General features: G+C 41.7%; 1 protein-coding gene across 1 annotated transcript; it reads left to right on the top strand.

Annotated features, from left to right (window-relative positions):
* The first annotated feature begins 778 nt into the window (after positions 1–778).
* On the top strand, positions 779–15,149 carry LOC139648633 (transcription factor TFIIIB component B'' homolog). Its single transcript, XM_071524813.1, has 29 exons — positions 779–879; positions 1,989–2,194; positions 2,294–2,945; positions 3,077–3,180; positions 3,312–3,377; positions 3,911–4,069; positions 4,562–4,695; positions 4,803–4,897; positions 5,024–5,078; positions 5,335–5,469; positions 5,625–5,861; positions 5,982–6,045; positions 6,141–6,342; positions 6,431–6,660; positions 6,769–7,159; positions 7,413–7,547; positions 8,640–8,676; positions 8,779–8,892; positions 9,039–11,100; positions 11,291–11,445; positions 11,587–11,771; positions 11,981–12,044; positions 12,189–12,342; positions 12,438–12,585; positions 12,674–12,707; positions 12,799–12,900; positions 13,000–13,336; positions 13,476–13,806; positions 13,917–15,149. The coding sequence occupies exons 2-29, from the start codon at positions 1,995–1,997 to the stop codon at positions 14,028–14,030; spliced, it is 6,696 nt and encodes a 2,231-aa protein (XP_071380914.1). The 5' UTR covers positions 779–879; positions 1,989–1,994; the 3' UTR covers positions 14,031–15,149.
* Positions 15,150–17,654: the final 2,505 nt, after the last annotated feature.

Here is a 17,654-nt window from a genome sequence, read left to right as displayed (position 1 = left end):
TAGAGAGATCCCGATATATACAGATCATCCAAAGACCCTATCACTGGTTCTACAAGATGTGCATTTAGTGTAGGCCTACCAGAATTAAATGTTACTGCATATAGTTTCTGAGCATTTAACAATATACTGTGGAGATGTTGGCAATCTGTTTGGCATTACAATGGATATAAGAAGTACAACCGTTAATTATTTGTTCAGACTCAACTGCGCTGCTCTGACAAGTTTGAAATCGTGAGGACGTATTATATGAGATGCAGTCAATAATCAGAATTAACGGCTAAAGATATGAACGTTCATTTTGTCTGGGTGCCAGTCCATGTTGGGGTTGAGGGAAATGAGAAGGCTGACAAAGTAGCTAAAAAAGCTCTGAAACAGGACATAACAAACAACAGGCTAATTAGCAAAGCAGAAGCAAACTATTCATCTGGAATTAAATAATAGCAAAGACAGGACAAAAAGGTGTAATGAGAAAGAGAACCTATGTTCGTTTTCAGTGTTTGCACTAGAATTACATAAATATGGTTTAAAAACATAAATATATATAAAATTCCCTTTTTTTTTATCGACCAGGGTATACAGCATACAGCGTATTTACATATTTAAAGGAAACAGGACTAATAGACAGGATTTAGAGTTGTGATCCACTCCAGTCCAGTTGGTGGCGGTATTGTTCCAAGCAAGCGGTTCTTCGTTTTAAAACCAAAAGGAAGAAGAAGAAGAGTAGCGGGACTACTTCTCCCACAATCCCTTGAACCCATGAAAAAAACTTGCGTCATGTAAAACATGGCGGTCTGGTGTGTGCATGGACTACGCTACTTGCCTCTCGCCGTCGATTAATTATTGCTTATTGCCTCCAACAAACGACTTCGTATTTCAAAGGTAGCCTATGTTGTTACGGGTAAAAGTATGGCAACAAACTGCACGTGTAGCAGTAATCGGTGTTTGCAACAGCGTCGACACACAGGACGGCCCCGCTCAGGAAGAGTAAAATAACTCAAAGTGTCATGCAAGTCTGATTTTATTTGACACGTTCTACTTGTTTTGGGCTTTGTTTTCATGTTTGAGTGTGTTACACGCGTTCAAATAAGACAAGCTGGTTGTTCAAGCTTTTCGTTCACCTTTCCATGTGATTTTCTTCACGGCCAGACTTTGATGTACCGACTGTGACCGTCCTGTCTGTCAGAGGAATAGCCACGGTGCATTGCTGGCTGGTGTTTTGCAGAATTGACAAATCGCAATTAGGCTATTTTCTACATCGCAATAGGATATGTTGAGGGAAAAATGTTTCAGAGTCCGAATCAAGGTTTTCTGATGCTATATAATCCTTGGCCTACAAGTAAATGTGTATGCCGGGAGAAAATTATTCACATCTTATTCCACTGCAAAGCTCAGATAAAGGATTGATGAATAGAATAGAACAGAATAGAATAGAATAGAATAGAAATCATTAAAATGCCTTTGCCTTTTGTGCCTCTGTCATAATGTCACGATTTAGTCAGTTTCTTGCACTCCCAATTCTTGCCGCTGTATCTAAATAATATCTTATAAATTGTTAAGACAGAGATATTTACCTGCTCACCCTCCATTGCAAGTCAGTGTAGTTTCCCCAATGTTTTCGCTTGTCATTTAGCGGTGGTTTGCCACCACAGCAAGGGAATTGCCGGCATTACTGTGACAGAAAATGTGAAATTAGAATTATCATTGTAATGTAGTCTTACTACCATATACAACTAAAACAAATGTAGTCCAAATGTTTTAGAAGTAATGGTTTTATTATGATTAAAAACAGTTTTAGCACTACAACCTCCACTTGGAATTTGGACACAAACAGCAGCAGATATGGGACAAAACTAGAATATCCCCACAGCTACATTAAATTACAGAGGAAACACTGGTTTTCCATAATGAGAATGTTGTAGGTTCGTAATAGCTGTCTGGTTGTAAGGTCCAGAGAAATGACACAGGTTTGACTTGCTATCTTTTCTTAGGTCAGGATGATTCGCAGATCAAGGATAAGTGTTCGGCCCAATGTCAGTGTGGCAGGGAGAACCGGGCCCTTGGCAACACCTCAGGATGCCCCTCCACTGACTCAGGAGGCCAGTGAGGCACAGGCGGAAGTAAATGAGAAGAATATTGCTACTGCTGTGACAGACAAATGTACTGTGGCCCCATTAGGAACAACCACAGCCCCAGGGTAAGTGATGAGCTATAACATTGGCCCCGAATGCCCCCTCAAATGTTTTTTTGTTTTGCATTAAGTAATGGATATGCTTACAAATCTCTCTTTGTGCAGAGATACTAATGACCAAAGTGGTGAAGGCACCGTCTCCTCAGCTGCAGTCCAGAGAAGAAAGCGGTTTTCCGTCAAGCCCAGAGTGGCCCCAGGCCGCACCGGCACCTCTGTTCGGACACCAAAGTCCCCCGCCAAGGCAGTCTCAGAATCCCCTGTTCAAGCCCCTGGTTCAGACCTCGATTCGCCAACTACGTCCAGCCAAAATGAGATGACAGTTCCTCAGGGACTTCGGTCCCCAAGCCGACGGAGGCCCTCTGGAGAGAGCAGGCAGCCCAAAATGCAGCCTAAAGCGACCCTCCCCTCCCCCGCCTCTCCAGGACCTACAGCTGTTACTCCAGCTGAGGATCCACTAGAACAAGCCCAACTGCCTGCTGACGGAGGCAAAAAATTGGATCGCCTGCCGAGCAATGAAGCCAAAGAAGTTCCTCCCAGACCGCCAGATAAAGTCCCCCCCTCTCTACCAGAGAAAGCGGCTGTGGTGATATCAGAGAGAGCAAAGACTCTGGTGTCAAAGTCTCCTAAGAGCGGGCCATCGCTGTCGCCACCAAAATTCTCCTTGAGCAGACTCCTGAATGACCCAACAGACTTACAGAGACTGGCAAAGGCCCGCAAGCTCAGAGAGCTGCTCAGACAGGAGATGTACAAGGAGAAGGTGAACTCAGAATTAATGAGCGTCCTTATGCTCATTCTCATCACCTTCTGAGTTTAATAACATGTTTTAGTAGCTGTTAGATGTATCTTGATTCATTAAAGTTAAATGAGTTTCATTATTTAACCTTGCAGAAACTCAAGAAGTCTAAGGCGAGTCCAAAAGAATATACCCCAGATCCTGCCAAAATGACCATGAGAGACCTTATCTATTATCTACCAATGTCCAACCCCATGACGTAAGTTCCTCTTATGGAGTTTTGTTTATCCAGTGTATCATTGAGTCCTTTCCTCCAGAGATAATGTTTTATATAGTTTATCCTAAATCTTTAGTAAAAAATGATTTTTTATGTTGTCGCAATTTCTCCAGGTCCTACTTAGAAGACTCAGTGAATGAGAATGAAACTGTGGTCCCACCTTCTCCAGCAAGAGAGGAGTAAGAGTTTGTTCTATCCGTTTTAAAACTCCTTTCTTTGTAGGTCAGTGATGTCATTCTTAGCTGGGTATCAAATGATACATATTCGCATCATACTGACTGTTGGTATTTGTATCCGTACTTAATTATTGAAAAGGTTCAAAATGGTTTTTACCTTAAGAGTGCACATTTTCTTATTGTTAATCAGAAGTTGTTTCAGGGAAATCAATTGAATGTGACCCAATTGTGTTCAGAAATACAGATGGCTCTTACAAATGTTCCACAAAAATAGCTGCATACTGAACTTTGCTTTATTTTAAGCAGAAAGAAATGTATCAAAAAAAAAGTTTTAGAAATGGTATTAAATTTAAAGTTTTGTATCTGGCATTGGAATAACAAGACTAAGAGTCTAACAGCCCCACAACATTGAATTTTGTGGAAGTGTCCCTGCCAGGAATTTATCTCGGGTCTCCCGATTGGGAGTCTGCAATCTAAATCCCTGCGGCACACTTCCTACTGCTTGACATTTGCAACTAAATCCATTACCCGCACAGATCACCAGAGAGAGCCCAGGAACCTGAGATCCAGCCAAATATACCAAGCCAAGCAATGGAGGAGGATGAGGAGGAGGCAGAAGAAGAGAAGGATGACCCACTGATGGTTCCAAGGGTGAAAGTGGCGGAGGACGGCTCACTGATCATTGATGAGGAGAGGTCAGTGGAGTTCCGTAGGCCTAGACATGCAGTATTGCTAGTCAGTCTAGTTCCCTTCAGTCCATTATTGTTGATCAAATGTTGTCAAGGATACTTGCTTTAGTTCCTTTAGCCTACTGTGGACTAAATGATAGTACCTGTATTATGAAGTTTTTGGTCATCAGTGGGTAAAGCTGTCTACTCCTGACATTTGTTTCCATCTTTAGCAGAAACTAACTTACCTAAAAGCTCCCAGTGTCTCCAAATGCATCCAAAAGATGCTCCAGATATGTGGTTTTTCAACTAAGTTGTCTTGTCATTGTGACAACTAAAATGTTAGCAACTAATTTTTTGCAATGATGGAACTCTCAGCTCGCTAAAGTACTGACAAACTGGCTGAGATGATGACTGATACAAGTTTATGTATGCTGGCTGTTGAATGTGATGAGAAGGTGGAAAAAATGCTCACAGTCGATTGCTTTTTTAATCATATCATCTGAACCTGTGTCTCAGCTTGACAGTGGAGGTCAAGCGAGCAAAAGGGCCAAACCCAGCAGAGGAAAGAGACCCTATCTTCGAGCGTGGCTCCACTACAACTTACTCAAGCTTCAGGAAAGGGAACTACACTAAACCTTGGTCCAATGAAGGTTTAACTGACATTGATAATAGAATAATTATTATAGCACACATTTTGCTCAGAGGCCATGTTATTCCTTTTTGCGTTTAACTTGTTGTTTTTCTGTTTTTTCATCAGAGACGGACATGTTCTTCCTGGCCATTAGCATGGTGGGGACAGACTTTTCCATGATATGCCAGCTATTTCCACACAGAGCTCGTTCAGAGATAAAGGTCAGTAATAGTTTGAATATCTGTCATAGAAATGCATAATAATGAAGAGGCAGCAGACTGCTCCACTAAATACACAGCAACACGTTAGTTTGTGTTCATAGCATTGCATTGTTTTTAATCTTTCAGAACAAGTTCAAAAAAGAGGAGCGAGAGAATGCCTGGAGGATTGACAAGGCTTTCAGTAAGTATCTGTGTGTAGTAACCCCCCCAACTGTCCATTTTCATTACATTACATTTACATTATGTTTGACCTGTCCTGGTTGCTGGGAAACTATGAAGGGCTGTTTTTTCAGCTGGTTAAAAAATGGCCAGGGATGTAATTTCTTTTCTCAGAGTCTCAGTTTTTGGATGTAAAAGATACAGCTTGCTGCAGTTGTGTTGCTTATCGCATCCCTGAAGGGGTTTTAATGCAACATGGTCTGCTAAATTTCTTGTAGGAGAGAGGCGCAAACTGGATCTTGAGTTCTTTTCCAAGCTGCTAGAGAAGATTCTGGAGAAAGGCAAGAATAAGAAACCCAAGTCCCCTACTGAGAAGAAGTCCATCAAGAAAAGCAACAAAAAGTCAAAGGGTAACTACCTTCAATTAACTGTCCATCCAGTCCATCACATTCCATCCTCAGTGATTTGTGAAAATTATATTTCAGTTCAAATAATATTTTGGGGGGAAAAAAAACAACTGTTCTCCCCAAGTTGGTTAGAAATCTATAATCCTTCTTTCCCTCCTCAGAAAAGAAAGCTGAGAGGAAGCTGAGTGATGTGGAGGAGGAGGACGAGGAGCAGGAGAATGGAGTTCCTGACTTGGAAGAAGTGGAGGGAGAGAAAGAGAATGAGGACATCTCTAATGAAGGAGGGACCCCTGCTTCTACCCCTAAGAGAAAATGCAAAAGAAAGAATAGAGAGGAGTCTTCAACTCAGGAACCAAATGACAAGAATATGAAAATGGGTGAAAAAAACAATGAACAAGGTACAGGAGCTGTCCACAGTTTTGCATCAATTCAGAAAGGTATTATTGGCTACAACACAAAAGCATTGCTCTCTAGTCATTTAGTCATTGTGTGTGGGTTTTTTGTCTATGTATACTCAGGGGAAGCATGCATACCTGAAGATGCTGAGGCAGCACTGCCTGAGGACCATACACATTTGGACATGTAATGTACCTTAAAATTTCTCTTTTCTCAGGAAAATACTTTTTTGTGCCACTGCGTTTGGCATTAAAATTCCCTAATTTTATCCACATATTCAGGTCTGAAAAGACTGAGTCTGTGAAGGCAGCCAAGGGCACCGTGATCAAGCCTGCTCAGCTCTCACGAGGCAGAGCGCCAAAACCACTCCTGCCGTTGGGCCGGAAGTGGGGGAGAAAACATCCAACGCTCTCCACAAAGCCCAAAGAAGGTGCCCCAGATGCAGGGGAAGAGAACTTGGCTGATGTGGCCTCTAAAGCACAGGTTAGAACTTGAGTTCCAATTTAGACTAGCACCTATCAGATGGTTGTGCATATTGTTAGTCTTACTAAAACTTACCCTGACCTTTTAGGCTGATAAAGATGCATCAATTTCAAAGCCAGCAAAGGATGCTAATAAAGACGCATCACCTTCAACGCCATCAAAGGATGTTAATACGGATGCATCACCTTCAACGCCATCAAAGGATGTTAATAAAGATGCACCACCTTCAAGGCCAGCAAAGAAGAGAAAGTTAGCTAATGATAAAACTTCCTCTGAAGGTGAAGAAGATTCCACGGTTACACCTGCAAAACCTACCAGGTACAATATTTCCCCTCACTCTCAAATTGGATCCAAAAATGTAACTGATAAAATAACAATTTTATGATACCCTAGTATTGCTAACCAATGTGTGATTGTGTTTTGTAGGTATGGGAGAATGCCCAAACCCATCCAGCACTTGAATTACCCTGCCAAGGAGGATGCACACTCCTCTGCATCTGAAACCACTTCTAGCTCTGCCACCCCAGTGGGATCCACCTCCGCTACTGCCAAGCCTAAGCCCAAGTGCCCAGCAAAGAAGACCAGACCATCAAAGACCCATGCAGCCCAAGAGTCCAAGAAGCCGAAACTGGTCACCCTCAGGGCTTCTCAGTCAGAATACAGTGATGATGAGGATGAAAAGCAGAGGGCGGCAGAAGAGATGGAGGAGCACCATCCCTCTAGCTCCAGTAAGGACAGCAATGCCCCTGTGTTTGTGCCTGTGAGCCTGCGCTCCCCACAACCTGTGGTTCCAGAGGTGGAAGAGACTATGGAGGAGGTATGACAAACATAGTTTCGGTTTATGTCTGACACAGATTCCATCTGCTTGTTTTATTTTTGTGTTATAGGATCCCATTCTTCTGGTTGATTATTTTGACAATATTTCCTCTACCAAGTTTTATATATTATTTCTTTAAGTCCATGTTTTGCGTGTAGAAATGAGCTGATATTTGCATTTATTTTTCTTTATGCATGGTTTTACATTCCATAATACATGTCCTCCATTCTGCCTCCCCCTGTTCCATGCTTAGCTTGATATCTTGGTCAATATGCCTGATGTGCTGGGCCTCTCCCAAGATGCACTGTGTCCTGATGCCTCATTCGAGCAGGCACAAGATGAGACGGGCACAGTTGAGCCCTGTGAGCATCAGTTGGACCTGCTGGTTGTAAGTGCCCCATGCCTACCATATAGCACCAGCAATGTTAAAAAAATGTGAATCCCAGTTACACGCCACATTGTGACCTGACCACCTCCACACCAAGCCTGCCAGGTCTGATAACAATTCAAGCAATATCTGAATTATGCCTGTCACTTAAGCTATGATTCAGAGTTCACTGGCTTAAATCATGTGGGCAAGTTATTCACATGAGATGAGGCATGCTTGTACATTTAATATCCTGTTTGTTTTTCATGTAGAAGAGTAAAGGAAACACATTGTTTTAGTTTACACATCTAATCGCTTTATCTATCAAATATAAGCAGCCTATAGAAGTAACTCTAGATTTTGTCACTGTTTCCTGCCACTATATACGCTACACAATTACAAAACCTTTATTTGTGCATTTCTAGACCAAAATAATACAATAGTGCCATGAGTGTCTGAGGTTATGGTCCCCCATAAAGATTTTATTAAACTCTAATCTCTAAATTGTTCATTGCTACTGAATTTTGCGAGAAGGATAGACTAATTCAGGGATGGGCAACTGTGTGCGGGGCCAAGAGCCTCCAGGTTTTCATTCCATCCAAAGACTACAGCAGGTGATTTAAATGATTAACACACCTTCGACTAGAGAGGAGGAACTAATCAGTGACATCACCTGCTGTAGTCTTTGGTTGGAATGAAAACTAGACTCTTGGCCCTCCATGGCACACAGTTGCCCATCCCTGGACTAATTTTACAGATCTAAAGAGGCCCCTTGCACTTGTATTTTCAGTATGTGTTCTGACGTAACTGGATTTAGCCTCATTTCCATTTAGGTTGATTTTTGGCAAGTCATTTGATAAGTCTGAAATCTGAATAATGATGCACACAGTCTTGGTATTAAATACCCTGTGGAACTGATTTAACTCAGTAGCATCCTTATGATGTCCAGGTGTAATCTGATGACAAGTTGTAGGCAAACGTCAAAAAAGTGTAACTGGGGCTACTGTGATTTTCCATTTACATCACATCCATTCACAATTAAAGTCTTAGTTATTCTGATTTATATAACAAGCCTTTGAACTGACTTACTGACTTAATGTGTTTGCCTTTCAGGATGTTATAGACTTGCTGTCTTCAGACCACATGGAAGGTATGTTGTACAGGTATCCTGAATAGCTCCCAGTGGCTAAACATACTTTTTAGATGATTTCAAAAGGTTTAGCCATGCACTTTTTCTGTGTTTGTGTTTCAGTATCTGAGAAAGAGAGCTACAATGAGGCTGCTCAAACCCTGTTGACCATTGGTAACCTTGCTCATCGCTCTCAGTCAGTAAAGAGTCATACATCCACACAAGACCATACAACAGGTTAGAGACACAGAAGCCATGGGACTCACCTTATTAAAATTCAAATTTACCGAGAACAAGCTCAATTATTTTATTAGTTTTTCTCTTTTACTGTTTTAGATTAAATCAGATTATATGTAAATTGTGCCATTATGATTTCATTGCAGGAGCAACTTCAGTAAGTGGTAATGACACTTGCAGCACAGACCTAAAAGAAGAGATTGTATCAAAGCCTGTTGCCCAAATACAAAACAGCTCCACTCCTCCCATGACTGTAACATCTGGCCATACCAGCACAGACGTATCACAGACTGTTGAAACAGTGAAACCAGAAAACAGCACAATAGACAATGATCCGATATCTCAGATTGATGACAGACCAATTATTGAAACCAGTGATCAAACATATAGCAAACAGAAAACTGTTGCTGATACAGAACCTGCTCCTCAAATAGAGTCAATCTCAAAGCAAAATTCCCCACAGACAAGGAGAGGACGTTTATCCAAGGTGAAACCCAAACCCAACCTTGGCCGAGCCACTGGGTCAAAAGCACAACCCATGACATCGCAAGTTAGCACAGTTGAAGAGAGCAACACAGTTGCTCCGGAGCTTTCTAGAGTCACTCAGTCATCAGTTGCTGAAGAATCAATTTCAAAGATGGACTGTGATCCAGCATCCTTAACTGGTGACATACTTGCAGAAGAGCCTTCTGCCAGTCAGGAGAAGGCTGCTGATACAGGACTTGCTCTTCAGGTAGAATCAGTCTCAGTGACATCAGATAAAAATGCCTCACAAAGTAGGAGCCACTGCTTTTCTAAAACCAAACTCAAACCTAATTTAGGACAAGCCTCCGGAAACGCAAGGTCACAATCTCAGTCCACAGATGAAGAATTGACGAAACTTGTTGAAACAACTGAGAGTAGTAGTACTAATCCAAGTACCTCCTACTCAGCAGTCAGAGAATCACAAGTTGGTCGAGGATCAATCACAATTGAGTCTGTCCCAGTCCAAGAGGGCAGTGACCATTCTGCTGCGATTGTCACAGCCACAGAAGAGTTGTCTGCTAGTCAGGAAGAAGAGAGTGAAGTTGGATCTACATGTCAGACTAGGAAGAGTCGAATCTATAAAGCCAAACCAAACTTGAGACAGACATCTAGAACTGTACAGGCAAAGGCTCAACCCAGAGAAGATACTGTCACACACTTGGAGCCTATGGAGAATACCTCAAGCCCAACTTCAAACCCTATATCCACTAAGAACACAGTGGCACTGTTGGAACCTCAACCCACTTGCAGTACCACCCCTCACGCAGAACCACCTCCAAGTACCAGCCCTGCTTCAGTTGTAATGATGTCACCGGAATTAGGCTCTACTCTTACACCCACAGAGGAAATCTCTACCAGTCAGGAGACAAAGACAGAAGGACGTGCTTATCAGGTAGATTCAAACTCAGAGGGCTCAGAGTGGAATGTACCTCAAAAAAGGAGACGCTTTCCCAAGGTCAAACCCAAACCCAATGTAGGATCATCCACCAGACCCATACAGTCAAAATTGCAGTCAACAAAGGATACTAATAAACTCTCAGAACAAGACCATATGGAGAGCTCTTCAAATGTAAGCTCCGAACAACAGCCTATGAAAGATAACAGCACACATACTGAACTGGCAACTACAGACAAAGCCAGCAAACACCTGGCATCACCACATTGTTCTTTAAACACAGATCTTTTAAGCTCAACAAACTCTGGAGCTACAGAGTCAGAAAGGTCATTTGAGAACGCTACTCCTGAGGGTAGATCCTCGACAGGCACTGCTCCTGAGACTCAGAACAGTGACAAATCCACAATTGAGGGAGAACCCACAGGGGACACTACTTCAAGTCAGGACAAGGCGGAAGCTGGATCTGCTCCACAGAGGGGTCGCAACCTGAGAAGGTCCACTAGAACTACAGAGTCAAATTTCCAGCCGAAAGAGAATGCAACTACAATATCAGAACCCCAGTCTTCAGAAGATGGCTCCACACAGTCAAAATTAAAATCTGTACTGACTACTAATGTACACTCCAAACTAGAGCCAAAAGAGAACACTCAGCAGCCATGTTCAGAGAGTTCAGATTTAATCTATATTGATGACTCAGAGGTAAAAGGTCAAGATGCTTTCCAAAAACATCGTTCTGAAAACAGCGAAACAAATCAAACAACCAAGGACAATTTTCAAGCTGCCCAATGGTAAGACATTACATAAGTCATGTTCTTCCCCTGATTTAATATCAACTTGCAGTTATTGAATGTTCCGATGGACATTGTAGACAGTATTGAAGTGTCTCTTATTTACTTATTCATCATATTTGAAGACGCTATGTCTAAAAGTCATTTTACTAGTAACAAACAGCACTTTTATCTTCTCTTCCACTTAAAGCACTGATGATAGTCAGTCAGAGCCACCTGACTCTGATATATCCTCAAAAAAAGCTCCTCAAACTCGTAGGGCCAGGCTTCCCAAACCCAACCTGGGATGCAGCAGTCCACCCCCAGACCTCCAGCCAGTCCAGAACACAACACAACCCAAATCAGGTTTGAGAACTACAAAATGAAAGTTATTTAGTCAGCGCTCTTACCTCAAAAGAAGCAGAACAGAAATTGGGAATTATTCCCATCTATGATACCTGCAGTACCTATGTAGATTGTATGGCTTGATAATGCTCTTTTCCACAGATTCTGGTACTTGCTCAGAAGCTCTGGAGGACACTGCTTCCCACAGACTTGACTTGAAACTTAGCTCTGACATCCAGGAACCAGTAGAGGGAGCTACCATACAATATAGTAATCATGACAAGCCTCCAAATGATGCTGTGTTCACTCCGGGCTGCGTGATACAAATACCTGTGAATTCTTCCCAGGTAAGAGCAAAGATCAACATGAGCAGAAACATTGCATGTATGAATACAATTTCTGCTTGTTGTGTCAGTGTGCTGGCCTTCTGCAGATATGACACTATACTGACAACATAGAGCAGTGGTTCTCAACCATGTGCCACAGAGGCCCATGAGTATGCAGGTTTAAGCATGAGTCCTGGAACGTTTGTGTATAATTCTCTTAACCTTCCCAGAATGCAGCTACTTCGAGTACAGGAGGGACCCAAAGTTACCCAGGCGTCACAACACATCCAGAAGGTTGGTCAATCATAGATCACCATACACTCAGGCATAGATTTTTAACACTGTGTTGATCACCAGTTCAATTGGTATTGTGCTCTGTATATAAATATACTATAGTTTTGTGTAAAATCTCGCTCTTGCTCTCTCACTCACACTCAGTGCTTACAGAGCAGGTCCCTACAGACCCAGAAGAACCATTTTTCATCCTCTCTCTGACTGAGATCCCAGTTTTCCCATCAGCAGACGAGGTGGGCAGTATATCTGAGCCCCTCCATTATCTTCCTGTAACAGATGCACCAATACAGCTACAGAGGTCAGTGCCTGCCTTTTAATCAGAAAACCATCCCATACATATAGACATGGACTGTTTTGTTTATTGTCTTAATCTGCTGCATGTTCATCCCTCAGCAGTGCTCTCGCTACTCCTGGACGCAGTTTGGCAGTGGGTGAAGATGGGGCTCTCTGTAATGCCCCTGTGCCCATGCCCATGGAGGAGAGTGGCAACAGAGGCTTCGCAAGTGTAAAGGATGTTGAGCCAAACCCAACTGTATGTACAGTAAGTGAATTTGCAATGAACCAAGTCTGGTTTCATTATGACAGAATTAGTGTTTTTATTTATCACCCATTTTTCTTTTTCTCACCAGAGTTCAATCATGAAGAAGCCAGTGGATCCACACGGTAGAGTAATTGCATTGCTGTCATTAATTTTGTGCAATCTAAATATCATATTGTCTATTGCTAATGTTTAGTGTGTGTCTTATGGGAACAGAAGATTCTGCAATCCAGCCATCCAAGTTACCAGAGCCTGCAGAGAATAGTGAGATTGACGTTCCCTTTAAAAAGCAGAGACTAACAGACACAGGAAGAAGAGGTAGGCAGAGGATGCATGTGCTCACGCCACATGTGGTCTTAGTATTGACAAATCGGAATCCTCTGTTTTATCATGTACCTCTGTTTCTGTTTGAACCAGCCAAACTGCAGGTGAAGCCCAATACTATAAGGAAGAAGCAAGCTAGCAGGACCCTCGCTGCTGAGAAAGCAGAGCTGATCCCTGTGCAAACAAATGCCACCCAAGAATCAGAGCTTCCCTGTCCCCCAGCACAACCAGAAACTGTTGGTGCAACAGCAACAACAGGAGATGAGGTCCTCACTGAACCACAGAAAGGAACTGGTGGTCAACTAGATATTGAAAAGGACACATCCACTGGAGGGCTTGACAGTGAGAAAAGCAGCTCAGAACCACAACCTCAGACCTCATCAGAACCTCATCAGATTACACAACCGCAAATGACTCGCACTCTTAATAGGTGAGAAGGAGAAGTCGAAGATTTCTGCTTTTGTCCCATTTTGTCATTTTGTCCCCATTGTTTTCACAAATCACAATTCCTGAAGCCAGTCTTTTTGTATTTGTTGATGTCATAAAATTTATATTTTTTCCCCCCCAAGACCTGGCAGAAAACCCAAAGGATTCCTGTCCTTCCTCTCTTCTGAAAAGACCAGCACTGCCCCTTCAGGAGATCCTCAGAATGCCACAACAATTTCCCAGCTGCCTAAGGTCAAAACCTCATGCAAAGGAAGAAAACAAGCTGCCCCAGCACCTATAACCTCAAGAGCAGCATCACTTGATGTTGCTCCCACACCCAGTACAGCACTTTTCCCAGAGGCCACGCACTCAGCATCCACAACCAGAATAACACCTGTGGATATCACACAGACCGCTGATAACAGCCCAGTATGTCCAGACCCAGAACCTTGCACCTCTCTGTGTGTAGCTCAGGTAAGGGATGGGGGGTAGTCTTCATGGAGCTTCACTTATTCTTTCCACAGATTCTTTACACGCCCTCATCTACTTTATTACAGCTAATCCTGTTTCTTTCTGTGTTGTAGGTGCCAGCCACCCAGCAAAGTGACGATGTAGAGAGCAGCTTAGTAGATGAGGAGCCCACCAGTGTATCTCAGTATTTCTTAAGTGACATTTTTACAGAAGTGGATGAAGGCTGATGGTAATAGAGAGATGGAGTAAGAAGAGGAACAAAGACATGGCATGCGTTTGTATAGTTTTTAAAAGACTGCTTTTGAGAAAGCTTAGCTTTTGTTTTTTATCATTATGATTGCCTTGTCAGTTAATGAGAAGCTAAATTTACAACTTAAAGCATACTTTATTTGACTAGTACTTTGAACATATACATCCACAATTTCAATTTACCTAAAATTATTATTTTTTTTTAAATTGTCATTAGTTGATTTGAATAGTTGAACTGTACACATACTTTAACAGCCAAAACATTTGAGAATCATTAGTTTGAAAAACTAACTGAAGGAGGTGGCAGCTTTCCCAATGATCCATTGTGTCGAGTCTCCCTAAGGCGAAAGGACATTGTCCCTTCTGCTTCCTAAGAGAGTGAGTTGTTAGACTCATCTCTTATAAAGATTTGTAAGTATTATGTAAATTACTTAATTTTGTAAACCACCACTGAAAAGCATGTGTAAATATTGTATTACAGTAAGATGGTATTTATGGTCATATTTGTCCACATGGCATCTTTAAAGACCAGAAAAATTGGTTTCAGAAATAAACAAAAACCGAATGGGCCTACTTGAAATAATGTACAGTCTGGCTGTTTACTCAGGGAAATGTGTTGAATTAGTTTTGTTTTCTTTAATGCCTCTCCTGAGTAATTGTTGGGCTAATTTTAAATAATACATTGTAATCTGAAGCAGATTTTAATGTCTTGAAATTTAACATGTCGGTTAGGCATCAGACACACAATACCAATTTGTAAAAGTACTTGATTATGTTAATTCTGCAAATTCACACCATCCATAGCATGGCACAGCAGAGGTGGTCAAAGCATATGTTTATTTCATGATCAACTTCTATAGAGTCAGCTGTCTTTTTTTCTTTTTTTTCCCTCCATTTTACGTGCCAGTGTTATTTCATTTCAGAAATTTCAAAGTGATCCTTGTACAGACAGGCAGCATTCAGTTCAGTTACATGAATGTTGATTACCTGGGAGAAAAATGCATCACGTGTTACCTTAAGTGTTGTTTCATGAATTCATTGAATATTTAATATGGGTGATTCTGTAAGATATGTGAATAAAATTTAGTCTCCTTCCACCACTGAATTCAATCTTGCATTAGTGTATGTATGTTGAGATGAGTTAGAATAAAGTGAAATCTTTTAATAGTACAAGTGTACAACTTGCTATAAGTGTAGTAGTCAAGCAATCTAAAACCTTGAGGCATCCTCAGAAAACACCCACAGGAGAGAACTATACATGTTTTTGTGTTGTGTAGGTCAGGTCAAGGGTTCCCAAACCTTTTCAAGTGAAAGACCCCCAGATAGAGCGATTAGACCATAGGCCTGCGATTAATAAGGTTTTGTCCTAAGGAACCCCATCTGAGAAATATTGTTGATGCTGCAAGAGGGGAGATAACAGCAGGGAAAGTAAAGCAATGGCCATTTTTTTCCCGTGCAAATCTAGTGAGTGGATAACTGAAATTAAAATATTCCTCATTTTACTGGGGATCCCCTGGACGTCCCCACTTTAGGAACAACTGGCTATCAAAGATAATTGCAGACCTGATTTGTTTCAGGTAAATCAGATATTCCAGGAAAGCTATTTGTATTAAGGCCTGGGTGCTTAAGTTTTATTTTGGGTGGCGGTGTACCCAAACTATTGATAGCAGCAGTTTGCAGCGTCAGTCCCCTGGGCTACTGAACTGTCAAGTGGTTTCTGACCCAGTGTGAGATTCAGTGTGTGCAGGACAAACAATAACTTTGGTCGTTTGTTAGGCCGTTTCATTTAGAAATTATTGGAACATCAGTTGAACAAAAGGTGCATTCACTGAGATTTTAATATCAGTAATTTATTTTGAATATCTGCAAAATACACACCCACAGTTTGTTTTAGACTATTATCACACAAGAGTATTATGCTTATCTTCAAAATACTGCTAGAGTGGCCAGACTGAATTCAACTCCAGGCATTAAATGGCAAGAATTTCAGTTGCAACTCTGAATGGTGACATGCACAATTTTGGTATTAAATCTCCCTGCTACAAATTGAAGCCTTAGGGGGCTTTCACAGCTATCGGGTTTGGTCCGTTTTAATCGAACCATGATGCGTTTACTCCGTAAGTCCGGTGCGTTTGGAGACGTGAGAACAAGCATTCGAACTCTGGTGCGGACCAAACAAGCGAACCGATGGTCCTCCTGAAAAGTCGGGACTCGGTCTGTTTCCAAGTGAACCACGGTTCGGTTCGCTTTAGGTGAGAACGTAATCGGACTTAATATAGGACCTAATATAGGAAGCAAACCAAAATACAGTGCATTGTGGGTTGAAAACGGATGTTGACATCCGTTGATGCTGGCAACAAATATGGAGAAAGTGAAAGTGCCGGTGGAGAAATAGGACGTTGTAATAAGTGAATTTACGTTACTGTAACAGCAATCATAAAGGCATGGATTATACCGGACATGTATTGGAAATATCTGGTAAGCCTTTGCTTGTTCCACAACACTGCACTGTTCTTATTTGGTTGCAACACCAAATCATAATAATCAAAGCTATTTCTCTCGGAACTGTTCTGTCCAATAGATGAACGGCATGTAGGACCGCGTGTCATTTGTTTACAAACGTTGGTTCGCTGAACACAGGACCGTGTGAACACTAACCGGACCTAATGAAAAATGCAACAAAGTAGCAACTCATCCACTGATTCGGACCAAAGCAAACTGACTATAGGTGTGAAAGCGCCCTTAGTTCTTTGACAGAACTCAGATTGGCCTGAAATCTGCGGCAGGCTGGCCTTGATCAGCGGGACGTGCTTTGGATCATTATTAACACACTGAAATCCCTTATTCAGGGTTTGGGTGTGCATTGAATGAAGTTAGAAACTAATCTCACAAGACAGCAATGCTACCATGTGTTGACACATGTATATTATACGGTAGGCTACTTTTGTAAAGTCATTCATGGTGCATGAAGTGGATCTGACGAAATGAAAGACCTCATTAAGTTTGAGATTCCTTCTCTAATCCTTACCACTACAACATCTTGTGGTGAGGCTTAGGACTGTTTTGATCTCTCTGTTGGGTAACTAAACCCGCAGGAGAACCGCTCTGTCCGTACGCTCTCTTTAACAGAACACTTATAGTCAGCTGTAGGATTAGTCAGTTCACTCACTGTACTGTATGCTCAGAAGTGCTGACTGACTCTGGCCGACCTCTGAGGCAATGAACATGAGCATGGATGATATCAACCAGGTTAGTGAAAGAATGTGATTTTAATATATCTTTTGAAGTGATATGTTTTTCGCTCATAAAAAAGTATGAAAATATAACCTTTTATATTTGTCTCAAGTTACTGGTAGGTGATGATTTACATGTCAGATAAAGTATCTACTCATCAAAAATCTTGTGAAATTAAATATTTTAACAGCATTACACTTAACACAGTGTGGAATACACGGATCATGGATACCATGTGAATCCACTTCCTGAGTTTCTGAAGCAAAAATAAAGCATAACCCTTCGGCCAGTTTATGTGAAAATATTGATTTTAAGCAAATATTACAATGGAAGTTAATGGGACGCTGGACAGAGGAAACTCATTGAAC

The sequence above is a fragment of the Centroberyx affinis genome, unplaced genomic scaffold, assembly GCF_046629955.1.
Source record: "Centroberyx affinis isolate AG114_WGS23_722 - 3 ecotype Tasmania unplaced genomic scaffold, CSIRO-AGI_Caff_v1 ptg001233l_1, whole genome shotgun sequence".
Taxonomy (NCBI): Eukaryota; Metazoa; Chordata; class Actinopteri; order Beryciformes; family Berycidae; genus Centroberyx; species Centroberyx affinis.
This window is presented reverse-complemented; position numbering and strand designations above follow the sequence as displayed.